The 27,237-nt window shown below is 35.3% G+C and overlaps 2 protein-coding genes across 3 annotated transcripts in view; one reads left to right on the forward strand and one right to left on the reverse strand.

The window, feature by feature from the left end:
• LOC101899725 (peroxidase) overlaps positions 1 to 27,237 on the forward strand; it is a 142,430-nt gene that overhangs the window by 52,442 nt on the left and 62,751 nt on the right. Inside the window, exons 1-2 of one of the 2 annotated variants that reach the window (XM_059124033.1) lie at positions 6,650 to 6,750; positions 7,775 to 7,834. The gene's annotated coding sequence lies outside the window, so the exon portion shown is untranslated. Of the gene's footprint in view, positions 1 to 6,649; positions 6,751 to 7,774; positions 7,835 to 27,237 lie in introns of those variants that run through there. The other variant, XM_059124027.1, reaches the window with a different exon arrangement.
• LOC101900029 (adenylosuccinate lyase) lies at positions 3,128 to 6,476 on the reverse strand. The gene is made up of 2 exons (XM_005181982.4): positions 6,134 to 6,476; positions 3,128 to 4,580 (listed from the first exon to the last, which is right to left on the reverse strand). The coding sequence occupies exons 1-2, from the start codon at positions 6,272 to 6,274 to the stop codon at positions 3,273 to 3,275; spliced, it is 1,449 nt and encodes a 482-aa protein (XP_005182039.1). The 5' UTR covers positions 6,275 to 6,476; the 3' UTR covers positions 3,128 to 3,272.

Consider the following 27,237-nt stretch of genomic DNA (forward strand, 5'->3'; position numbering starts at 1 on the left):
TTTTGTAAGGCAACCATTAAAGACTTCAATTACAAAATTTCAGACAGTACCGTTGTACAAAGTAGGGAAAGTCTTCGTAAATCTACTTAGAAAGGACAAAATGAACACAATGGCTTTTTTAAAAATTGTGACTACAAACCTATCCCCAGATATAATTTTGTAGAAGCTAGTACATTTTAAAGATCTTTAGAATCTAATGACGGAGGTGCTGGATCCCATTTTTTTGGATTCAACAATAAGACTAGCAGCACGGAAGCAACCCTTCATTATATTTTGGATCATATATTCGTTCGATAAACATCTCCACATTAAGTTAAAAATCTTGCAAACCACAATCAACGGCATACTCGCACTGAAAGACCGACAACAATCTATGTCCAAAGACCTATAGGGAACTGGCATCAATGTTCCCAGAATTATATTTACGGTACGACCTTGTCTACCCGCACACTAAGACTGGAGGCCCAAAACGTTACAAAAAGACTACAGACTACAATTAAAAAGACCACAGTCCAAGCTAAGCATTGCATCTAAAAAAATGCCACAATTAATTACGACATTATCTTTTACAAAGTCACTATTACCAAAACTCGAGAGGTAAAAATTAAGCCGTATATATTCATCAAAGTACACAAGTAAACAAACGCAAACATGTACATACTGGGTTCATGTTCAAGTCGTCCGCGCAAGCCACAGCTATCTGCTAGCCGGCAGCACTTGGGGTGCGGACAAGGAAACCTTGTTGACCTCTTATAACGCGATAGGTCGGTCTGTGGTCTGCTATGCGGCTCCAGTGTGGTCTGCGAACGCTAGTGCTACGCAGTGGAAGCACATCCAGATAACATCAGTGGACCACTTACATGAGGAGGCGAAAGTCCTTATGTCAGCATTCGTTACAGTACCAGCTTGGGTGCTACTGTGAGAGTCACCCCAACCATCATATGGTGGGTACAACTCCCCCACCCAGGAGTGTCAGGGAGGACATACACGATCTAGAGAGGGAGGTCCAACCCTATAAGAGAGAACCTCTAGATCAAGAAGCCTATCAGGTAGGTCTGATTGGCATTCATACCGATGCTCTGGCTACAGCCCGTTAAAGTAGCCGAAATTTTAGGTTGGACCAGATTAGCAGAACGCAAATACTTACATGTATTACTGCTACAACAACAACAACCAGAAAGTAAAATCCAGAAATAAAGTTCTCAAAGCACTTGCTAGCACCTCCTGGAGCACTAATAAAGGAACTTTGGTAGCGACATACAAGGCCATAAATATATATACGTCCTTAACTATGCTTCTCCGATCTGGACTTCATTCTTGTATAATACTGAGTGGAAAAATCTGTAAACGTCGCAGAACAACGCACGGCGAGATGTTAAGGGTTGTGTCCAAATAATAAGTGTGTATCACCTCCCTTAGGATACCAGGGAGCTGTCAGTCAGGCTACTGCGTCCCAGCCACAATACAATGATTGAAAATTCACCTCCCCGACACAAACGTTAGATGCTATCCGAAATCTATTTAAGACGCCATTTCATCGGACGTCAATAGATCGTCGATAGCATTGCATCAATGGGTTGTATTCGAAGCCATAAACGGCTATCGTGCAGGTCTTTAGGTATTCGGTGAATCTAGTACGAACTCTTTTGAGGATTACCTCACATTGCGCAATCAAATTGTGGTTAATTGACCTCACACTTATTGCTTCTTGTTAATAACGTCACATGATTTGAAGTCTCGTCACCGATACTGGGTTAAGCTCTAGATTGTCACGTTGTAAACTTTCCGGTTGATAGAATAGTAGAATCATTCAAAACAATATTTACGTCGACTAATTTAGTTATTTCTAACTTATATTATTCCCAATGCACTTCCCGGGGACGAGATTGAGAGGAATACAGAAAATGTTCACACAGGCAAAAACCCCATACCTCACACATTTTTTTATAATAATTTTTCACAAATCACAAAAAGACTTTTGTTAGAAGGCATATATTCACCAACAAATGTGGACAGATCTATTCCCACTCTGTCCATAATTCTCGTTGGTAAAAGGTTAAAACTCTCTTTTTTTGAAATTCATCAATGTAACAATTATGTTTAACTTAAATCAAAGGCCCTTATAAAGGGCCTTTTCATATTAGTGTCCTATTGGACACTTATGTACCTTGGAGTTCTCTATTTGAGAACATTTCTCTTTGGAGGAAAAAGGAGGATATAGAAGCCAAATGAAACAAGTAAAAAAGTAGTAGAATCGGCCGGGCCGAAATTTTTACACAATCCACAATGATATATACAAAGCCACAATGAAGACCTATATCAACAATTTTTTTTGTAAGGCAACCATTAAAGACGTCAAATAGAAAATTTCAGACAGTTCCGTTGTACAAATTAGGGAAAGTCTTCGTAATACCGATTACAGGGAGATACCGTTATATGAGACATATACCACAATATGGATCCATATTAACTGTTTTGCAAGATGGTTAGGAACCCGTAACAACCTTTTAAAACAAAATTCAACACAATTCCGTTGGAATTCCGTTGGAATAATAGTATATCGGTGGTTTTATAGTCAGGGAACCATCTACAGGCAATTCATAGGACTTTTCATTCCCTAACATGATCTCTGCTTCAACACACTACTCATAATATTAGTGTATTTTATGTCACATTCGTGCACAGTACCAATCACATCATCAACTTTGTTAGCTTGTCTTACTGAAAATGTTGAATAAAACTACATACAGAACAAGCTGATACCTTATATTATTTTTATCATCCAGAGATTAATTGTTATTTCAAAAATCTCAGTTTACTAATTATTTTTCTGTCTTTTATATATTTTGAATAGTTTTCCTTCTTTATTTTCTAATGTCTGCTACTTTTCATTGATCTTGGATGCTGTAGTAATTTTTAAATAATCTTATCTGCAAATTGATTTTACAAATAAAACCTAGGAAATAGAAAGGCATTACTTAACATTACAAATTAAGTTGGTAGCTGGCGGGAACTAGTTCATCGCTATAACTAATCAGTATTGGTTTGTATGACGTACGTTTACATCATTTAGTCAACACATTTAAATAAATAATAATAAAAAATTTCATTTCGGTTAGTAACAATATTGTATTTTTTTAATTTATTGATTACATTCATTAAAAATCTTATCGGTAACAATATGAAAACTAAATGTAAACACTAATGCTGCTTGGAAGCATGTGGTAAACAAAAAAGGCATACAGAATGTCAACATTCTCGTCCTTCTCCGCTTAAATATTCAATTGAACAACTTGTATATTCTTCAAAGCATCCTTGTAGTTGGCTAAAACACCTTCAACTTCCTCACTAACAAATTCGCTAACTTGATCACTGGCACGGCCAGTAAATGTTGTGGGATCCAAAATTGTATCCAAGTGATCGAGGATGGGAGCAAAGTAAGGATCTTTACGCACACGTTCCACCAAATCGTTATCTTTTCCATGTTGCTTGACTTGGGCACCGGCTTCTTGTGAGAGTACACGAATCTTTTCATGGCAAACTTGGCGATCACCACCGGCCTTTACCATAGCCATAATAATGTTTTCGGTTGACATGAAAGGTAATTCCTGAGCAATGTGACGTTCAATTACCTTGGGGTAAACAACCATGCCTTGAGAAATATTCAACAAAGTCAATAGGGCAGCATCAGCTGATAGGAAAGCTTCCGACAATGTTAACCGACGATTGGCCGAGTCATCTAAAGTACGTTCCAACCATTGGGTGGCATGTGTATTGGCGGCATTGGAAAAGAGAGTTATCATATGCCTAGCCAGGGCACAACAACGTTCTGAACGCATGGGATTGCGTTTGTAAGCCATAGCCGATGAACCAATTTGTGTGCTTTCAAATGGTTCTTCCATTTCTTTGCGTGATGCCAAAATTCTCAAATCCGAACACATTTTGTGAATGGTGGTGCCCAAACTGGAGATTGCGGCAATAATATCCACATCTACTTTACGTGAGTAGGTTTGACCAGTTACGCCATATGGTTTTTCAAAACCAGCCAATTTTGTAACCTTCAAATCCAATTCCTTCACCTTGCCACTGTCACCGTTGAAAAGTTGCAAAAAGGAAGCCTGAGTTCCAGTAGTACCCTTAACGCCACGGCAACGTAAATCCTCACGACAGCGACGCAAAGCACGCTCATCCATCAACAAATCTTGTATCCATAGACAGGCTCTCTTGCCGACTGTGGTCAATTGGGCTGGCTGCAGATGTGTAAAACCCAATGTGGGTTGTGATTTGTACTTTAGAGCAAATTCTTTGAGGCAATAAATCACAGAGGCAATACGGGGCAACAGTAAATCCAAGGCATCACGTAAAATAATAAGATCCGTATTGTCACCAACATAACACGAGGTTGCTCCCAAATGAATAATTGGTGCAGCCAATGGACATTGTTTGGCAAATACATGAACATGAGCCATAACATCGTGACGGGTTAAACGTTCTTCGGCGGCTGCTGCCTCAAAGTCAACATTATTAATGTTGGCTTTCATCTCGGCAATTTGGGCATCGGTTATCTCCAATCCCAAACTCTAAAAAAGTAAATGAATAAGTTGCGATTTAATTTGCTATTATTTTAAACCAAAACACACAAACAAACCAAAAATGCCGAAACATACGTGAGAGGCAAAAACAATTTTTTAGTAATGAAATGATGGTGAAGCATGTTGTGTACAAGAACAATATGTAATAATCGAATTATTTTTTACAAGCAATAATTATAATGGAAAAGTATTCTATAATGCAGAAAATTATACAATAAATAATGTTAAGCAAAAAAATTAACTTAACACTTTAAGAGTTTGTGACATTGAGTATATCATGGAGAGTATACGGGGTACTTGGATAATATGGAAAATTTAAAAAAAAGGAGTTAAGTTCGGAAGAGCCAAACATTTTGAACCCTCCACCAATAGAAAAAATATGTATGACTATATCTCGATATTTGCACCGCATTTGTTTCTGAAGAACTAAAGCGAGAACAAAACCTGAAGTAAACCATCCAAGTGCCGAATATGGGATGGTTATTTTTCCAGTGTCATTGTTTGCTTTTTCAAATATTTGTAATAATATGAAAAAGTGGGCCTACATAGATAATTTGTTGCAAACTGCTTTGGTGTCTATTACATATATTGTCCAATCGTTTTTATCGAAGGAAGTATAAATAGTGGTGGAATAGAGGGAATATACAAATAGAAAATGGGAAGATTGTAGATGTGTTTTAATAGTTTAGTTTACCTAACCAAGAGATTATTTTAGGACACCTATAGGTGATAGTTGGATCCATGTCTGCGAAGAATGTACGAATTCCTATTTCCCTCTTGTCGAATAGCATTCTTTTCTTCTCCGACAACCTGGGTTATCTGATGGTTACAATTATCTCTACCTCTTCTTCATTCTTACATGGTCAGGGCCATTGTTATCCCATGTTGAGGTCAGATATCTACAATTTGGTAGAAGGGAAAAGGTTATTCTTCTTATCGAGATTGTCAGGCATTACCTTAATAAAGTTTAATGAAGTTTCATATTTTCAAGAGGATTTTAGCGATCAAGAATGGCTCTCGATTTGATGACAATTGATTTGACAGTTTAAGATCCACCACTATCAACAGATATGGACAATGGTCCGGTTATTTTCACTAAGTTCTCTTACTATTTCGACTATCTCCTTGATTGCAATATTCTATGCCTGTAAAACGCTACAATTACAAATTGAAATAAACTGAAGGTGATTGATAACAGAATGTAGTATGCCTATATGTTACCCTGGTAAACGGCCCACATTTCTGCTACAGACTTAGGTGCAGAGGTAAACCCTACTAAAACCATTTGATTTAAACACCTGTTGCGCAAACTAAATTACAATTGACTATTATTACATGTGCCTACCACAATTCAACACAGAACAAATGATAACATCTCGCTTCTACCAATACTTAAAGCATGCTCCAGCAGAATTTCCTGTTAAATAATTAGCAATCCAATAGAAGCATGCATAAACACGCACATGATATTTATGATATTTCCAATATTACATACATATATACAAAGAAACAAACAAAAAAAACTGGACAAGAACAATTACCTTTTCTGCCTCGGCTAACCATACCCACAATTGACGCCATGTGGAAAACTTTTTCTGGTCACTAAAAAGATATTGCATCTCTTTGCTGGCATAGCGAGTGCTCAGCGGCGATTTATAACCTTCATAGACGTTGGTGCTCATGTTTCGGCAATTTTATTTCTATTGTATTGCAAGAACCCGAATAATACACTGTTGGAAAAACACACGCGTATCAATTGAATGCGAAACAATGATTAAAATGCAATTCTAATTAACTTTTCCAAGCTAAATTTTCACCGGCCAACAAAATGTGATAAGAACCCGCAGAGAAACAAGTTTGATTTGCTGGAGAGCACATGAACAAAAAACAACACAAAATGAAATTAACTGAACATACCCCAAAGAGAACATGAGAAATAGAAACAGCTGTTGGCTGTTGCGTTGTCATCAACTAAACACACCTCACTAGGCAAAGTGTAAATACGGCCAGGCTTTCTAATTTGAAGTAACGTTGAGTGACAGAGGAAGGAAATGTAAAATTTAGAAAATTTCTGTTTTATTTAATTTAAATACAAATACATCAAATGTCGTTGGAATATGCCGATAATTGAGCAAAAATGCGCAAACAAACTTTACCGGTAAGTTAAGTGAGCAACAATAATAGCAACTATTTGAAGGGTGTTTCTAGCCTCTTTTAAGGAAGGTTCGGAAGAAGTTTTTATGAATTAACCATTTAATTCGATACTGGTATATTGTAAATTAGACCAACAAAACTTCTGAAAATATTAAACCATTATTTTACGCAGGTATATTTAGAAGGGATAATTTAGAAGGGATAAGGACATTGTTAAAACGAGTTGCAAGCAAAAATAAGAACTGTCGGTAGAGCCCACATTCATAAAGTTAAGAATACATAGAAGGACTTTGTTCTGGCATAAGCCACCGTCTTTATGTTCTGTACAATTTTTGTGCAGACTTCTCAACAACAGCCTCTTGAAACTTTTTCAAATTTGATTTGGTAATTTTAGAATAGAAAAGTTTTCGATTTAATTTATTCCATTATTGTTAAAGTTTTAATTATTACTTTTCTGAATGTTCACACTTATGTCTTTCGAGGACATTGAATGATAGTTGCGTTCCATAGTTGCGACGTCTGAGGACTTTTAGTGATCAAAGAATGTATTTTTTTGTGATATATCCTTAAAAAAATGGGTTAGTCGTTTGATTTGTAAGTAGTTACGGCTTACCAAAATTATTTGGGAAACCCATTATTTGATAATGGAAGTTCTTGATAGGAACTATAAAAAAGAACAGGACTTACATTGATCTTCAGCAAATAGTGCACATGAAAACCAAAAAGTTTCGGATTTTGGCATTGTTTTGTTAGGGGACAAAACAAAAGGTACCAGTATAACAGCTATTTATGTATAGAATGGGATTAAGCTATTTATGTATAGTTGGGTCTAAATTCCAAATTGGAATATTTAAGGTTATCCTTATTTATTTTCATTGTAAGACAATATATTGTTGTAAATAAACCAACTCTTATATCGTGTTAACTTGCGTTTTTTTAAATAATTACTAGTTATCTCTAGATAAAAAATCAAAATTTTCTATAACATGTGGTTAATAACAAGTTTGTTTTTGCTCTTGTTTTTAAAGGTGCTGTCGCAGATATCCAGTGTACAATTGTTTATACATTTTTTTTTTACAAAGTGAAAGGTATGTACATTCAAGTTGTTCATATTTAATATTACAATCGTACATATAAGCATATTTGTAGACTTGCAAAGAAATTGACAGGTATTGAGCATAAATTTTAATAAATTCAATAGTAATTATGAAAATCGAACGAAAACTATAAGGTATGCATTGTGTGCGCATAGAAATGTTGTAAATTTAAGTAAATGCAATTATTACGGAAGTCAGATCGCAAAAGGCATTGAAAATTGTTATAACTACAGTAAAATCTAGCAAGAAATCAGCTGTTTTGCAAAAAAATAATGCGTTACAAATATAAATTGTTGAATAATCGAATAAAAACTAGTGACAAGTTCAATGGTATAATACAATGTGGAATGCTATTTATCTGAAGAAATACCTTAAAATAATAAGATTATTTCCTCAAGAGTTAAAGATTTTCATCCATGCAACAAAACAACTGAACTTAAAATAATAAGATTTAAGGATTTAAATATTTTCACCAATGCATCAAAACAACAGATGATGATGCAGGATAAGTTATACTGACAACCTTCCCCCAATAAATATTTGCAAACTCTCGGTAACTGTCAAAATTGCTCTCCTTACTCGCACACATTTACAGGACTTTTGATCTATCGAACAAAATGTCATATTAATTTGTACAAATTGTCCTTTATCATTGTGAAAAATATTTTAGAAGTTTTTATACCCTACACCACATAGTGGGTTTGTAACATGGAGAAGGAAGCGAGATAGACCCATAGTTACTTTTGAGGATCTTCATAGAATCACTTTCTCAGTCCATTTATGCATGTCAGTCCATCTGCCCGTCCATGTATTCTTGCAAAAATGCAGGTCGCATTTATTATCTGATTGGGAAGAAATTTTGCAAATAATATTTTTTTGCTCCAAGGACGAACCCTATTGAAATTGGTGATAATCGGATCATATTTAGATAGAGCTCACATATATCTTCAACCGATTTCAGGTTAATTGTGCACGAAATGGTTAATATAAGTCCAAATGACCTGTATTTTGGTACATCTCACCGAATTCAGCCTAAAAGCAAGTAAATCAAATTTGGTGAAAATCGGTTTAGATATAGCTATAGCTCTCATATGTATATTTCATCCGATTTGGGGCTTAAGGTCCCTCACATGCACTCTAGAAGAATTATATTTGGTACCGGACATCAGATACTGCTCGAAAATACCCCTATCAAAATTTTATGGAGATCGGTTCAGATTGGTATTCAGCTCTCATATATATCTTTACCCGAAAGTTATATTGTGCTCCAAATGGCCCAAATGAACTGAATTTTGGCAACTACGACTGAATTCATCTTATAAACCAGTTCTTCAAATTTGGTGTAAATCAGTTCAGATATAGCTATAGCTCCCATATATATGTTTCACCCGATTCGGTGTTTAAGTCCCTCACATTCGTAATATGCATTCGATACCAATGATGTTTGGTACCAGTTATCAGATACAGAAAAATTTAATCAATATCGGTTCAGATTTGAATATAGCTCCCAAATATATCTTCAACCGATTTCGGGTTAATTGTGGACCAATTGGCCAATATCAGTCCAAATGTCATAAATTTTGGTACATCCGACCGAATTCAATCTAGAAAAAAGTACATCAAATTTGGTAAAAACCGGATCAAATATAGCTATAGCTCCCATACATATATTTCACCCGATTCGGTGTTTAAGTCCCTCATATTCGTAATATGCATTCGACAACAATAATATTTGGTACCAGATATCTTATAGAGCTCGGAAATACCTTTGCCAAATTTTATCGGTTCAGATTTGGATATGTGAACTATATATTCTTAATCCTATTTCGGGTTTATTGTGCAAATAATGGCTTATATCAGCCCAAACGGACTGAAATCAGATATAGCTCCCATATATATGTTTCATCCGATTTGGTGTTTAAGTCCCTCACATTCGTAATATGCATTCGACAACAACGATATTTGGTACCAGATAACGTATAGAGCTCGGAAATACCTTTTCCAAATTTTATCGAAAACGTCTAATATTTGGATATAGCAGATAATGGCTAATATCAACCCAAATAGAGTTAATTTCGGGACGTACGTTTCCATTTTGTGGAACCCGGCTTCGATATATATTTTTTTAATATAATCCTTCTCGAAGTGATATCATGCTATGGAGTGCAAACTATAACTGCTCTGAAGCCAAATGTTGATAGGTGGTATGTTCTACTTCAAATAAATTCCTTTCTTGCGGGAGTTCTACTAAGTATGCATAGTGGTGTAGGGTATCATATAGTCGGTCCCGCCCAACTTTTGACTTTTCCTTCTACTTCTACTACTTCAGGGTGACAAGAGTAGTCAGTTTTTGTCTTAAATACCTCATTATTGACAAGAGAGAAAAGAAAATGCTCTCAATTTAAATCATTTGTAATACTCATATTAATCAAATCAATCCAAAGATTTATGTGTTATCGATTACAATTTTTATTTGTGTCATAAATATGGATTGGCCAGCTGGTCCAGTCCAACCCACTTCATCTTTGATGGTTAACATCTGGCCGAATTGCAAATTACTCCGATATTGGATTTCTTTTTTTACACTTGCAAAATAAACTAAAACCTGAAATTTCAAAATATACTCTCCTACTCCTTGCCAAGAAAAAAAAAAACAAACGTGAAACAAATTAATTTTATGCTATGGTCAATTTCATACATTGATTTTTCATTACATCACTTTTATTGAGATAAAAATGTATGTTAGCATTTCCAGTTAATGAAAGTTGTAATTATGTTGAGAAGGCTTGACTTTATGCATATTTCTGGCATCTGGAAAAAAATGCCTAGACATGAAATATTGATACATGTGTTTCCTACCAGTCATGCAAGTGTTACATTTACCTCATAGACTTGGCACTTGAAAGTGAGGTGTAATGGGAAAAAAGTATTAATCTTTTTGTACTATCTATGATATTAACAGTAGCGAAAAGAAAAGATTACAAGTTATGCTGAAAAATATTTAAATGGGAAATAATTTTGAAAATGAAAAAACACTTTGCTTCAAACAAACAGCATTCAAGGTGGATACAAATATTCACCATATCTACAGGAGGTCTAGTAAAGATCTTTTATTAAGAAATAAATATTGAGGAACTCTAAGTAAGACTGTAGAAGAGGGAAGATCGGTAGTTAAATTTTTTCCATGTAACCTAGACCGGCTTCCATAAAAAAGGTGAAACTTTGATCTAATTGTGTGTAAGGAACTAATGTTGTGGTAGGGAAATCCTAGGGTAAACCAGAGGGCCTTGAATTCTCTCTTCATAATTTCCAGTATTTATATAAAAAACATGTCTCGTATTTATATCCGTCGTTATTTCGAATTTAACTATCTGGTCCATTGTCTTTGAACTAAAAAGGTCTCTGTCGTTCAAAATACTCTTAGCTATAAATAAGTTGCATTGTCAGGAATACCATGGTTTCGGAAAGAGCGTTAATCCTAGTCAAGAGTTATTCAAAAGAGCTATTCAAAAAAAAAAAACCCGTAAGGAAAAGTCAAACAATGTAATACCCTACACCACTATATATATTTAGTAGAGCTCCCGTAACAAAAGAATTTATTTCAAGTAGATCATACCACCTATCAACATTCGGCTTCAGGGCAAATCGGAATTAAGCATATATTTATGTGAGGGATTTAAACGCCAAATCTGAAGAAAGATATATATAGGAACTCTAGCTATATCTAAATCAATTTTCTCCAAATTTAATGTACTTGCTTCTAGACTAAATTCTGTTGGATGTACCAAAATTCAGGGCATTTTAACAGATATTGGCCATTTGGTGCACAATCCTATATCCTAATCTGAACCGATCTTGATAAAATTTGGGAGAGGTATTTTTTAACTGCATCTGACAACTGGTACCAAACATCATTGTTGTCGAATGCATATTTCGAATGTTAGGGACGTAAACACCAAATCAGATGGAACATATATATCGGAGCTATAGCTATATCTGAACCGGTTTTATACCCTCCACCATACTATGGAGGGTATATTAATTTTGTCATTCCGTTTGTAACTCCTCGAAATACTCATGTCAGACCCAACAAAGTATATATATTCTTGATCAGCGTAAAATTCTAAGACGATTTAGCCATGTCCGTCTGTCTGTCTGTCTGTTGTAATCACGCTATCTTTCGAACAAATTGAGATAGAAGGCTAAAATTTTGCACACATGTATATTTTGCCAGTAGGCAGGTTAAGTTCGTAAATGGGCCATGTAGGTCCAAGTTATCATATAGCCCCCATATAACGGTACCTCCCGATATTCGGTATTTTGATGATTTTAGCGACATTATTCGCCGGAATAATGTCGCCACGTTTATGGTCCTTTAAAAAATCTTTAAAAAATCTTTAAAAAATCCACGTTTATGGTCCTTTAAAAAATCTTTAAAAAATCCACGTTTATGGTCCTTTAAAAAATCTTTAAAAAATCCACGTTTATGGTCCTTTAAAAAATCTTTAAAAAATCTTTAAAAAATCCACGTTTATGGTCCTTTAAAAAATCTTTAAAAAATCCACGTTTATGGTCCTTTAAAAAATCTTTAAAAAATCCACGTTTATGGTCCTTTAAAAAACCTTTAAAAAATCCACGTTTATGGTCCTTTAAAAAATCTTTAAAAAATCCACGTTTATGGTCCTTTAAAAAATCTTTAAAAAATCCACGTTTATGGTCCTTTAAAAAATCTTTAAAAAATCCACGTTTATGGTCCTTTAAAAAATCTTTAAAAAATCCACGTTTATGGTCCTTTAAAAAATCTTTAAAAAATCCACGTTTATGGTCTTTTAAAAAATCTTTAAAAAATCCACGTTTATGGTCCTTTAAAAAATCTTTAAAAAATCCACGTTTATGGTCTTTTAAAAAATCTTTAAAAAATCCACGTTTATGGTCCTTTAAAAAATCTTTAAAAAATCCACGTTTATGGTCCTTTAAAAAAATCTTTAAAAAATCCACGTTTATGGTCCTTTAAAAAATCTTTAAAAAATCCACGTTTATGGTCCTTTAAAAATCTTTAAAAAATCCACGTTTATGGTCCTTTAAAAAATCTTTAAAAAATCCACGTTTATGGTCCTTTAAAAAATCTTTAAAAAATCCACGTTTATGGTCCTTTAAAAATCTTTAAAAAATCCACGTTTATGGTCCTTTAAAAAATCCTTAAAAAAAACCACGTTTATGGTCCTTTAAAAAATCTTTAAAAAATCCACGTTTATGGTCCTTTAAAAAATCTTTAAAAAATCTTTAAAAAATCCACGTCTATAGTCCTTTAAAAATTCTTTAAAAAATGTATATGGTTCTTTAAAAATCTTTAAAAAATCCACGTTTATGGTCCTTTAAAACATCCACGTTTATGGTCCTTTAAAAAATCTATAAAAAATCCACGTTTATGGTCCCTTAAAAAATCTTTAAAAAATCCACGTTTATGGTCCTTTAAAAAATCTTAAAAAAATCCAAGTTTCTTGTCCTTTAAAAATTGTTTAAAAATTCCCATTTTTAGTCCTTTGAATATCCTTTAAAAATTGTTTAAAAAATCCACATTTTTAGTCCTTTGAATATCCTTTAAAAATTGTTTAAAAAATCTACATTTTTAGTCCTTTGAATATCCTTTAAAAAATGTTTAAAAAATCCAAAGTAAATGAAAAGTGACAGCTCTAAGCAATTTGGTTTATTTCCAATAACAAAACCAATAACATTGGCTTCTATGACAACCAAAACCGATAAAATTCTAATTCGAAAATAAAACCAATAACATTGATTTTCATGACACCAAATCATTTTTTCTTGTCGTTTTTAAAACCAATAGTGACAAAATTGGTTTCTATGACAGCCCTGATTATGTTTTTTTTTCGTTTGCCGATACCAAGTTTCGAACTCACAACCTTTAATATTGTAGTCTAGAATAGATTATTATTTCAATGAGTTGCTAACGAAACGATCAATTTAAAATAACATATCCAACCATTCCACATCGAAGAGTATAAAAATACCCTACCTATTAACATTCTAATTGAATACCTATTAACACTTTAAATCGAGATAATTTCTATTCATGTCATAAATAAATCCATGAGTGGTACTTTTAATCGATTTAAGCTTTTTCCTACACCACCCAATTATTCAAGATATTTCTCCTCTAGTTTCAACAATAATTGCATCACATGAAATCGGTGAGTAAACAACTTCTGCATGTCTTGTGCCATATCCACTGGATATGACTATTATCACCATCGACATTAGCCACTTCTTATTCTGCTATGTTGAAATTGAAATTTTGTCAATTTATCATAGCTGTCATATGGCAGCGCCACCAACCCAGCCAATTCAAATTGTAGCCAATCGAGATTTCTTTTATGCGAATATTGCAACAATCAATCTAATTGGTGCAAAAGGAAAAAAATCGGCAAAATCAAAATAAAAATCATTATTATTGTTGTTGTGATTGTTGCTGCTGCTGTTGTGATCAACAGGCAGACAGGTGTGAACAGTTTGAAACCAAATAAATAAAAATACTAGGTATTTAGAATCGCTGACTTTTTTGCTGACAAAATGATCGATTTCATTTACTTAGCCATGATTAGGCAGGCATTAAAGCTTTTGTAATTCAATCGTTTCCTTCGATTAGGTTAAATAATTGCAGCAATTTGCAAAGCATAATTTGTTTCAATTGCCAAAAAATATTATTGCCTGTAATTATTATCTCCGTTGCTAGGTAATAATTTCAGATGTTTAAGCAGGCAAATTATTGGGGTTGGTGTTTATGGGAGTTTGATGATTTGATAACAGGTTGCAGTTATTATTTGTATCCTACAATAAATATATAAATGTTTTCTAACAAAATTAAAAAATGCTCGATTCTGTAGGGTCATTTGTTACCTATAATCTTTTTGGCAACGCTGGTTTAAACCGTTCACGAAAGTTTCCTGTTTTGTTCCACTGTCCAACATCTTGAGTTTGGTCTGCAAAAACATATTTTTGCAAGCTAACTGTTCAGAGAATATTAAACTTACCGGTTGGGGGAGGGGTGAGTTTCCGGCCCTGAGAACTTCTTTTATCTATAAATACCTTTATAGTCCACTTGTAAGTGCCCTCTACTTCTTTAGTAGAAAATCCACTTTAAAGTTTTAGATTCGTTCTAACAGTTCGTGCTAGGTCATTTTGTTTTCAAAATGCACAATTTTTTCAATTTGACAAACATTTTTAATCAAAACATTTTCAACTATAAAACTGTCAAGGTTTTATATACTATTCAAGTCTTTCCTTTTTCGAAAAGAATAATAGGAAAATATTTTCTTTTTACACTAAAAAGTCTTTCAAAGCTATCGTTTTAAGGTTTCCCGAAGAGTATCCAAAAATATTTCAACGTCTTTTCATAATAAATATTGGTCATATTGGTCAATATTGGTCGAACAATCGTAGTGCGTATTCCCGAATCCACCACCTTCTCTCAAAAATATATGCAAACAGTGACCTTCATATGAAATTTCAAATTCTTAAGACCGAATCCCAAATTTATTACCACACTTTTCGTACGTTTATATTACGCACGCCCAAAATCGCCTCCTATCTACACCCTAGACACCAACAGTAACGTCAACATCAAATTTCAGAATTCCATCTCTATCCCAACCCCCAACAGCACATTTTGTGGCATTTTCCACTTTTCGTACGTCCATTTCCAAAACCACCTTCTTTTCTCAACCACAGGCATCCATATCAAATTTCAGTACCCAATTTTGTACCACTATGTACTTTTCGGATAATTATATTTATATTGCAGTGCACATTTCCAATGCCACCTCCATATTTTAACCACAGACGCTAACAGTGTCATCTATATCAAATTTCAGGGTCCCATCTCCATCCGTTCACCCAACACCCAATTTAGTACTACTTAGTACTATTCGTACAATTATGGTACACATTTCCAAAAACACCTCCATATCTCAATTTCAGACAACAACAGAGACCTAAATATTAAATTTCAAAATTTCTGCCCCACCTCTTCACCCAATACCAAAAATAACGTCATTTAGTTTTTTCCGTACAATTATAGCACACATTTCCGAAACCACCTCCATACATATGTCCGGGCAACATATGAACAGCGACCCTAATATAAAATTTCCGAAACTGTACCAATTATAGTACTATTCAGTACTTTTTGTGCACATTTCCAACACCACCTCTTTATCACAAACCAACCATCCAATTTTAGTACCATTTAGCACAGTTCGCATACTTAATACAAATTTTCAAAACCATCCTCATATATCAAACTTACTTTCCAAACATGATTCTCATACCAAATGTTAAGTTTTTAGCTCTATCCGTTCACATATTACCAAATGGTACCTTTTTAGAAATGTTCGTATCATAAAAGTTAGAACTTCCTAAGCCTTCTTAAAAAACTACACTCTACTCCATCAGTGATTCTCATTCCAAATTTCATAACTCTACCTCATTCCGTTTGTCCAATACAAAGTATAAAATTTTTTGTACACTTAGCATCCTTTTAGCCTTATCACATGCGTATGCACCAAGACAGTCCCTCGTGAAAAATTCAAGGTTCTAGCTTTCTTTAAGCGTTGAGTCTCAATCAGTCAGTTATTTCACTACTCTAATAGGGTGAGATAAAAAAGCCATAATTTTTACATTTTTTTTAAGTTTTGTTGAATGAAAAGGAAAAATTTCGGAAATAGCATCAAATTTTAGAATAAGTTTAGATTTGTTCGAATCGGTCACCTTTGGCACGAATTATGGCCTTCAAACGGGCCAATGAAACCGTCACACGCTGACCGAATGTTGCTCTGCGGTATTTTGGCCCATTCCCGGCGAAGCGTTTGCTTTCCGAAATACTCTAGACACAATAGTCCAACGGATTGATATTCGGAGATTTTGGTAGCCATTGTGCGCTGAAAGTGAAGCGAGGAACCTCATCTTGAAACCATTCTTGGGTGGCGCGTGCTGAGTGCGATAGTGCTGAATCCTGTTGGAATGTCTAATGTTTGCGTGCCCAAGGCTTTAACACTCCCTCCAGAATTTTTTCGCGATAATATTCGGACTTTATTCTGATGCCACTGTCGATTAATATGAGCGGAGAGCTACCATCGGTTGTTATGGCGGCCCTTGAGTTCTGGTGGCCAACCGATGGTGCACATTTTCAGCTGACCTCTTTGGCAAGTAAACACGATCATTTTGTTTGTTTACAAACTGCTGGACAACGAATGTTTTCTCATCGGAGAAACCCAAATTCAGCAGTTCACCACATTTAGCCAAGCAAAGAAACTATTTAGCTCTTTTGAGCCTATTTTCTTTCTGTTGCGGTGTAAGTTCTTGCATTTTTAGAAATTTCAATGGCTTTACCCCGAGCTCATTTCATTCAATATTTTCCGAATGGAATATTTCGATATGTTCAGCTAACGAGCGGTATGTTCGGTTTCGACCACTGCGACGCGGGTTTCGATCAAATCGCTTCTTTACTTTTTGAACCCTTTCTCTTGATGTTGCTGTTTTCTTCCATCTACTTCCTTGAGGTCGGGCTACGCTAACAGTATCACGGTAATAAGCAATGGTACGAGACACAAAATATTTATTCACATTTAAGTGCTGGAGTGCTCTAACGATTGCCACTTGTGGTTTTCCAGCCAAATATAAAGAATTCGCACTATCACGCTTGAATTCCATACCGAATAACTATTTTCTGGAAAATTCTCACCAAAGTCAAACGCCATAATCTTTACATTTTTTAAATTTTATTTAATTAAAGCAAAAAAAGGTCGGAAATAGCATCAAACTTTAGAATAAGTTTAGATTTGTTCGAATTGGTCATCTTTGGCACGAATTATGGCCTTCAAACGGCCAATGAAACTGTCACACGCTGCCCGAATGTTGCTCTGCGGTCTTTTGGCCCATTCCCATACTTGTGGTGATCGACACTTTGGTTTTAACAGCTGTCGGACGAGTGGCTTAGAAATGACAGCAGTCTGCAGTTTTTTCATCTCACCCTGTATATAAACTAATTTAAAGCTGAATGCATCGAATATTTCATTGTATTCCCCATGATTTTGTGTATCTCCATATTTTGGTGTTAAGTCCATTCAACTATTCCCGTACTCAGGGCAAATTGTTTCGACTTGTATTATTTTCATTCTAGGAGTGTTGTTATTTTTTTTTGTAATCCCCTCGTATATGGCCAATCCTACTCCAATTCCAAATTCATATTAAGAAACTCAATCCATTTACACCTTCGGCATACAAATACGGCATCTAATTGACAATTGATATACCCTCATGCAATGATTGTTGATTGATTTAAATCAATAAACAATTTACAATTCGACTGCTGATTTACTTAGAAAGGAGCAATAAAACTAAATACTCCAAATGAGTAGACTAACAAACATTCATCAAATAATTGTTGTCACAACCAAATCACTTCAATTTTGAACGCAAATAAAGTGTTTAGATCGGCTCGTGATTTTTGTTAGTCTGTTGTTTTTGAAATACTTTGTCGCAAATGTGGTCATGTCATGTTAAATGTTTCCTTGTTTTTCCCAAAAAGGCTGGCGAAATCTTTAATCGTGTGACAAAAAAATAAAAAAATTCTCGCTTAAGACACAATGCTAACACAAAAACCTGTACCGGCTATAATTACAACAAAAATGTTGGTCAATTTGTGGAAATGGTCATTAGTACAAAAGAAAAAACGCTGACGCACAAGTTAATCTACAACATGTTGTTGGTCGTGCAGCTCAATTATATTTGTAATATCATAGGTAAGAGTATTTGGAGAGAACGGAAGACCTTTTTTAATTGTCATGAGAAACAATAACAATGGGCTAAGGAAGCTATCAAGTATTGCTGAATGTGTTGTGAAATTTTTATACCCTCCACCATAGTATGGAGGGTATATTAAGTTTGTCATTCCGTTTGTAACACCTCGAAATATACATTTTAGACCCCACAAGTATATATATTCTTGATCAGCATAAAATTCTATGTCGATTTATCAATGTCCGTCCGTCTGTCCGTCTGTGGAAATCACTCTAGCTTCCGAACGAAATGAAGTAGGTTGATAAAATTTTACTCAAATGTGTACTATGTCTGCAGGACTTTTGGTATTGAAAATGGGCCATATAGGTTCACGTCTTCGGATAGCCCCCATATAACTGTGCCTCCCGATATTCGGTATTTTGATGAGTTTAACTACATTATTTACCGGAATTGTTTCAAATTTGGTATTTAAAGTTTTTAATAGATACTACAGCATAAAACAAAAAATGGGCAATGTTGGTCGACGTTTTCGTATAGCCCCCATGTAACGGTACCCCCCGATATTCGGTATTTTGATCAGTTTAGCCACATTATATACCGGAATTACTTCAATTTTGGTATTTGAAGTTCGCAGTGGATACTACATCCTAAGACAGAAAATAAGCCATGTAGGTCTACGTCTTCGTATAGCCCCCATATAACGGTACCCCCAATATTCAGTATTTTGATGATTTTAGCGACATTATTTACCGGAACTATTTCAAATTTAGTCTTATCCTATCACAGAAAATTGTCTGTGCAGGACCACGCCTTCGTATAGCCCCCATATAACGGTACTCCCGATCTTCGGTATTTTCATGATTTTAGCGAACCTATTTACCGGAATTGTTTCAAATTTCGCATTTGAAGTTCGTATTGAATACTACAGCCTATGACAGAAAATTGTCTCTGCAGGTCCACGTCTTCGTATAGCCCCCATATAACGGTACACCCCGATATTCGATATTTTGATGATTTTAGCGACATTATTTATCGGAATTGTTTCAAATTTCGCATTTGAAGTTCGTGAAGTTCGATATAACAGCCTATGACAAAAAATTTTCTGTGCAGATCCACGTTTTATAACCTCCTCCCTATATTTGACGATTTTGACGATTTTAGCTACATTATAAACAGATTTTTTTCAAATTTCGCATTTGAATATTGTGATATAAGTTGCCTTGTGACAAAAGTTGCCTATGCAGATCCATGTCGCCATATAGACTCTAATATACGGCTACATGATTTTAACAGAATTTTAAAATCCCTTTTTTTTTTTGAAAATTGTTAAATTCGTACCAAATGGTGGAGGGTATTCAAAGTTCGGCCTGGCCGAACTTACAGCTTTTTTATTACTTGTTAATATTTAAATGATTCAGCATCTAAGGAATGAGATACTAGAGGGTATTCGGAAGTATATCAAGGAATTTTCATATGATGTTTTAATTAAGCATTAGTTTCGGTTACGCAGCGCCGTCCTGTCAAAACCAAACCTTCCCAATATCCTACTCTTTAACTTTTTGTTCATTTTTTTAGAAAAATTATCAAAATATGCCCTTGGAGCAAACTCCGCACCAAAAAGTTACACGATTTTTTCAATGTGTGTAAGTCATTCGTGATGGAATTCAAGCGTGATAGTGTGATTTCTTTATATTTGGCTGGAAAACCGCAATTGGCTTTCGTTAGAGCACTCTGGTATTTAAATGTGAATAAATCTTTTGTGTCTCGTACCATCGCTCATTACCGTGATATTGGTATCGTAGCCCGACGTCAAGGAAGTGGACCGAAGAAAACAGCAACAACAGCAGAAACGGTTCGAAAAGTAAAAAAGCGACTTGATCGAAACCCACTTCGCAGTGGCCGAAAAATGGCTGGTGAGGTGATCATATCGCAATATTCCATTCGGCAAATATTGAAATCAGAGTTCGGGGTAAAGCCATTTAATTTCCAAAAATTACAGGAACTTGCACCGCAGCGGAAAGAAAATAGACTCAAAAGAGCTAAAGAGTTGCTTCGCTTGGCCGAAAGTGGTGAACTGCCGAATTTGGTTTTCTACGATGAGAAAACATTCGTTGTCCAGCAGTCTGTAAACAAACAATTGCCAAAGAGGTCTTCTGAAAATGTGCAACTTCGATTGGTCACCAGAACTCAAGCGCCGGTCATGGTGATGGTGTGGGCCGCCATAACTGCCGATGGTCGTTCTCCTCTCGTATTAATCGACCGTGGCATCAGAAAAAATGCCGAATATTATCGCAAAAATATTCTGGAGAGTGTATTAAAGGCTTGGGCACGCAAACATTTTGGCCCATCGCACTCAGCACGCGCCACCCAAGAGTGGTTACAAGATGAGGTTCCTCGCTTTTTCAGCGCACAATGGCCACCAAAATCTCCGGATACCAATCCGTTGGACTATTGTGTCTGGAGTATTTTGGAAAGCAAAGTTGGCACTAAAAAAAACCAAAGTGTCGATCACCTCAAGCCAGCGCTTTGCCGGAAATGGGCCAAAATACGGCGGAGCAACATTTGGGCAGAGTGTGACGGTTTCATTGGCCGTTTGAAGGCCATAATTCGTGCCAAGTCTGAACTTATTCTAAATTTGATGCTATTTCCGACATTTTTTGCCTTCATTCAATAAAATGTAAAACCAAAAATTTAAATTATGGCATTTGACTTTGTTGCAGCTATTTTATCTCACCCTGTATATTCTACCTATTTTGTTATATATCCGAAATCTTGGCAATCAGAATCATTGTAATGATCAGAAGTGACCTTTTAATGCAATTGTGTTTTCGCCGGGATTTTAAATATTAGCGTTTTAGTGGAAATTTTCGAATTTTTTTACATGAAACTTATACTTTATTTAACCCGCTAAATATTGGCCGATGCCCGTCCAAACTCTCCATGCTTAATTCCGCGTCAATTGATTCATAATTATGGCCTTTAGAGCAGGTCAATTTCAACCCCCAAATATTTTGCGATTATCTCCAATAACAATAGCATTCTATTCCGATTCCTATCCCCACCTCCATTTTCAGTTTCTTGAGGATCTGGTCATAATTGCGACCTGTAACGTGATTACAAATTAACATGGGTAGACGGACGGATGGACATACATAGCTAGATCGACACTGCTCAGTGAGATAGGAATATCCATAAATAGTTTCCTATGTCGGGGACCAATATTTCGAGGTGTAGCATAATTTTTGGCACAATCAAACTTATAAAACCCCCTACACATGTGTTGTAAAATAAAAATAAAATATACATAAACATTTCAAAAATACCATAAAAATACAAAATTTCCATCTACATTGCAAAAGATCTATAAAAATGTTGAAATTATAAAAGAAAAAACTATAACATGGATTAAGAAAACATACCATAATCTAAGCTATGCACCTGTTACTTGGAACCCCTAGATTTGAGATACCGATCCACAGATCTAATGAATTCTAATTATTACACATAATTCGCTCTAGAAGTAAAAACGATAGCAATCACATACGAGTATTTAATAGATTTTTTTCTTATCGCATTGTCTACGCAGCATTCCATAAAAATTATGACTTGTTCGCTGCCAATGCAACATTTAATTCCACTTTTCAAATGCGACACATAATTTTCAACAATAATTGGTATTGGCAAATTCAATTAGTCTTATGACACCAACATAGAACAAGGTGTTCCGATCCAATACATTATCATCATGTTGAAGTCAAAACTAAAGTCCATTAAATTTCAATATTTATTAGAATTAGCATTGCAAAACAAAAATCTCTTAATCAACATTAGATGGAAAACAACATAAATGCAAAACAATCTAAATGGAAACAAATCTTAATTGTTCAAAATTGTCTATTTTTGTTTAGCAAAATAATAAATAAACCATAGGTGTTGTTCGTGTGTGTGCTCCTAATATGGTTTCTTTTCAAAAAAAAAAAAAAAATGGTAAGATTTCATAACAATTTTTTTAATATGCCTCGAAACGAAAAAATTCGGTTAGTACGGTAAAAATTAATAGGATAATGAGCGGCATTGTGAAACACTCAATAGTATCGATATATGCTTTCCAGACCCGGCGTCCATTGATAGTATCTATTGCAGTGAATTTTTAAGTGAAATTTTGAAAAGACTTGAAGATTTATAAACATGGAATTGTAAGAATATTTTATATGGACAAATAGAACTTATTAACGAGGATTTTTATACCCTCCACCTTGGAAAGGAGGGTATATTAACTTTGTCATTCCGTTTGTAACATCCTTAAATATTCGTCTTAGACCCCATAAAGTATATATATCCATAATCAGCATAAAATTCTAAGTCGATTTAACGATGTCCGTCTGTCTGTCTGTCTGTCTGTTGAAATCACGATACAGCCCACATTATTTGACGTAGAGCGCGTAAATTTAGCAGAGCAATTGGTATTGTGTCTAGGATGGTTGGTATTGAAAATGAGATATATCGGTCCACGTTCTGGTATAGTCCCCATATAACGGTATCTCCCGATATTCGGTATTTTGATGATTTATGGCACATTTTTTCACGGATTTGTCTAAAAATTGGTATTTGTTGGTCATAATAGGTTCCAGCTCTGGTGGCGAAACATTGCATGTATGGGTCCATGATTTTGTATAGCCCCCATATAACGGTACCTCCCGATATTCGGTATTTTGATGGTTTTTGCCACATTTTTTCACTGATTTGTCTAAAAATTGGTATTTATGGGTCATAATGGATCCTATTTCGTGTGGCGAAACGTTGTATGTATAGGTCCACGTTTTGGTATAGTCCCCATATAACGGTACCTCCCGATTTTCGGTATATTGATGATTTATGGCACATTTTTTCACGGATTTGTCTGAAAATTGGAATTTGTAGGTCATAACGGGTCCCTGTACGTGTGGCAAAACATTGAATGTATAGGTCCACGTGTTGGTGTAGCCCCCATATGGCACATTTTTTTCACGTATTTGTCTGAAAATTGGTATTTATAGGTCATAATGGGTTCTAGCTTCGTTGGCGAAACCTTGCATGTGTAGGTCCACGATTTGGTATAGCCCCCATATAACGACACCTCCCGATATTCGGCATTTTAATGGGTTTTGCCATATTTCTTCTAATGTTTGGCCCAGTTGAACTTAATGTTCTTTTACTTGTTAAGAATATTTTCTGAAGAAATTGAAAATTTACATGGTAAAGTAAAAAAAAACAGCAACGAAGTAAAACGCCATCATTTATATATATATATATATATTTATAGCCTACAACACTATGTGTTGGGGGTATTATAAGTTTGATTGAGCCAAAAATTATGTAACACCTCGAAATATTGGTTTCCCACATAGGAAAGTATATATGGATCTTCCTAGCTCGCCGAGTTGAGTCGATCTAGCTATGTATGTCCGTCTGTCCGTCTGTCCGTCTGTCCGTCTGTCCATGTTAATTTGTAATCACTCTACAGGTCGCAATTATGGCCCGATCTTCACGAAATTTAGAATGGAGGTGGGGCTAGGTTCAGAATAGAACCCTATTTCTTTTGGAGATGATCGCATAATATTTAGGGGTCGAAATGGACCAAAAACTGAAAAAATGTCGGATTTTGCAGTAGCTATACAGGTCGCAATCATAGACCAATCGACGTGGAACTTCGCATGTAGCTAGAGTTTAGGGCGGGGAAGAAGCCTACCAATTTGGGTGGTCATCGGATAATATTTAGCGGGTAAAATAGACAATATCTTTTGTGTTGAAAAAATTAAAAATTTTTCATTAAACCGCGAATATTTTAAATCCCGGCGAAATCACAAAGCCATGACAAGGTTACTTCTGATCTTTACATTGATGTTAACATCCAACAAAACGGATATATAGCAAAATATGTGCGATATACATGTTTATCAAAGAAGATATGCTTGAAAAATCTCTTATATGTCGAGAACGGCTGAACTGATTTCGACAGTTCTCATTAATTCAGAATAGCCTCTTGGCAGGAAAGAAAAAACTTCTAAAAAAATCGCATAGAAATATCTCTCTAAAGATGAAAATATTGATTTTGTAAAATTTTCTCATATTTTTTCAATTTTGTCATATTTTCATTTTGAATTAAACATTTGGTAATATTTCTACAGCTAACAAAACTAAGTAGTTAGGATATCATGATATCATATATCATACAGATCGCATTTATGGCCCGATCCTTACGAAATTTTGCATGGGGATAAGATGAGGGTCAGAATAGAAGCCTACTCTTTTTGGAGATGATCGCCATATATTTAGGGGTTGAAATGGACCAAAAAACTGCAAAATTTGTCAGCAGGTCGTAATTATCGCCTGATCCTCAGGCACATTTGAATGGAGGTTACCAGACATTGCAAAAGCCAAGCAGTTTTGGATGGCCATCCAAAAATATTCAATGTGCGAAATAGTTTGTAGACAAAATACGAAAATGCCCATTACAGTGACTTCTTGGAGAATTCACAAATACAGGAAAGACGCACTTCTGACTATTTCGTTAAGGCTGATTTAGTTGAAGAATATAGTCAAATGGCTGTATCTCATATAGATGCGTTTCAGTCAAAAACCAATAATAAATGTTAATCTTTTGCCACTTCTGAGAGATTATAGGTCTTTGGGAAATATTGGTTCCAGATCTAGGAAGACCATTTACGTGCAACATCTACCAATAAATTGGAAATGAGCTAATTAGTTTAAGTTGCTATTATTCGAAAATTAGAGAACGAAACCTAATGGCTTTCTTTTATTATTTGTCACAATATCTTGTGGAATTCTTTCGAGTATCTCGCCTATATAAACTGTATCGTTTATTATAGTGTTGTAGGGTATTCAACGGTCGGCCCCGCTCGACTGTAGCCTTTACTTACTTGTTTTTTTTAATTTTATTGAATGAAGGCAAAAAATGTCGGAAATAGCATCAAACTTAGAATAAGTTTAGATTAGTTCGAATTGGTCACTTTTGGCACGAATAATGGCTTTCAAACGGCCAATGAAACCGTCACACGCTGCACAAATGTTTCTCTGCGGTATTTTGGGACATTGCCGGCGAAGCGCTTGCTTGAGGTGATCGACACTTTGGTATTTTTTAGCGCCAACCTTGCTTTCCAAAATACTCCAGACACAATAGTTCAACGGATTGATATCCGGAGATTTTGGGAGCCATTGTGCGCTGCGAGGAACCTCATTTTGTAACCATTCTTGGGCGGCGCGTGCTGAGTCCTGTTGGAATATCCAAGGTATGCGGCCAAAATATTTGCGTACCCAAGCCTTTAATACACCCTCCAGAATATTTTCGCGATAATGTTGGGCATTTATTCTGATGCCACGATCGATTAATACGGGCGAGAGTGACAATCGGTTGTTATGGCGACCCACACCATCACCATGGCCGGCGCTTGAGTTCTGGTGACCAACCGAAGGTGCACATTTTCAGCTGACCTCTTTGGCAAGTAAACACGATCATTTTGTTTGTTTACAAACTACTGGACAATGAATGTTTTCTCATCGGAGAAAACCAAATTCGGCAGTTCACAACTTTTGGCCAAGCGAAGCAACTCTTTAGCTTTTTTGAGTCTATTGTCTTTCTGTTGCGGTGTAAGTTCTTGCACTTTTTGGAATTTCAATGGCTTTACCCCGATCTCATTTTTCAATATTTGCCGAATGGAATATTGCGATATGTGCAGCTCATGAGCCATTTTTCCGCCATTGCGAATCGGGTTTCGATCAAGTCACTTCTTTACTTTTCGAACTGTTTTCTTCCGTCCACTTACTTGACGTCGGTCTACGATACCAATATCACGGTAACGAGCGATGGAACGAGACACAAAAGATTTATTCACATTTAAATGCTGGAGTGCTCTAACTATAACCACTTGTGGTTTTCCAGCCAAATATAAAGAAATCACACTATCACGCTTGAATTCCATCACGAATAAATTATTTTTCTGGAAAATTCTCACCAAAATGCTTTTGTACGCTTGTAAACATTATAATGAGCTGTCACTGGAATAATTTGCTGTCGGACGAGTGCCTTTAAAATGGCAGAAGTCTGAAGTTGGTTGCAGCTTTCTCATCTCACCCTGTACATGTTTGGAATATCCTCGCATAATAACCCTGGTCTATCGAAAGTATTTTTCAAGAGTTTCAGTTTGTTTACAGGAAGCTACCCTTACCGTTTTCTATAACTAATAAATCTTTTCATAGCAAGCAATTCCTAAGATATAACTTATGGTAATATTATCTAAGCTATATCAAAACACCTTTCCAACTTCAAAAATCAATTCCTACAATTGGTGCTGCATGAAATTACACTACAATTACATATAACCAAATTCATATTGATGAATGTAATTCGACTGAAGTAATTTGCAATACATAATCGATTGTTATGCGATAAACTTATTTGTAAGGCACTTATCAAAAAAATGTATATTATAGCTCTATTTTAATTTTAAATCAATTCATTATTTCTCCAGCACCACCGCCACCATCAACGCCCTATATGTTCATACACATGCATGTGTGTG

Source organism: Musca domestica, unplaced genomic scaffold (assembly GCF_030504385.1).
Source record: "Musca domestica strain aabys unplaced genomic scaffold, Musca_domestica.polishedcontigs.V.1.1 1, whole genome shotgun sequence".
NCBI classification, from domain to species: Eukaryota; Metazoa; Arthropoda; class Insecta; order Diptera; family Muscidae; genus Musca; species Musca domestica.

Excerpts from the sequence above, each read along its gene's own strand:
- LOC101900029 (XM_005181982.4), bottom strand. The coding sequence starts at position 6,274 with ATGAGCACCAACGTCTATGAAGGTTATAAATCGCCGCTGAGCACTCGC. Across the intron at positions 4,581-6,133 it reads GGTTAGCCGAGGCAGAAAAG|AGTTTGGGATTGGAGATAAC; the intron begins GTAATTGTTCTT and ends TTACTTTTTTAG.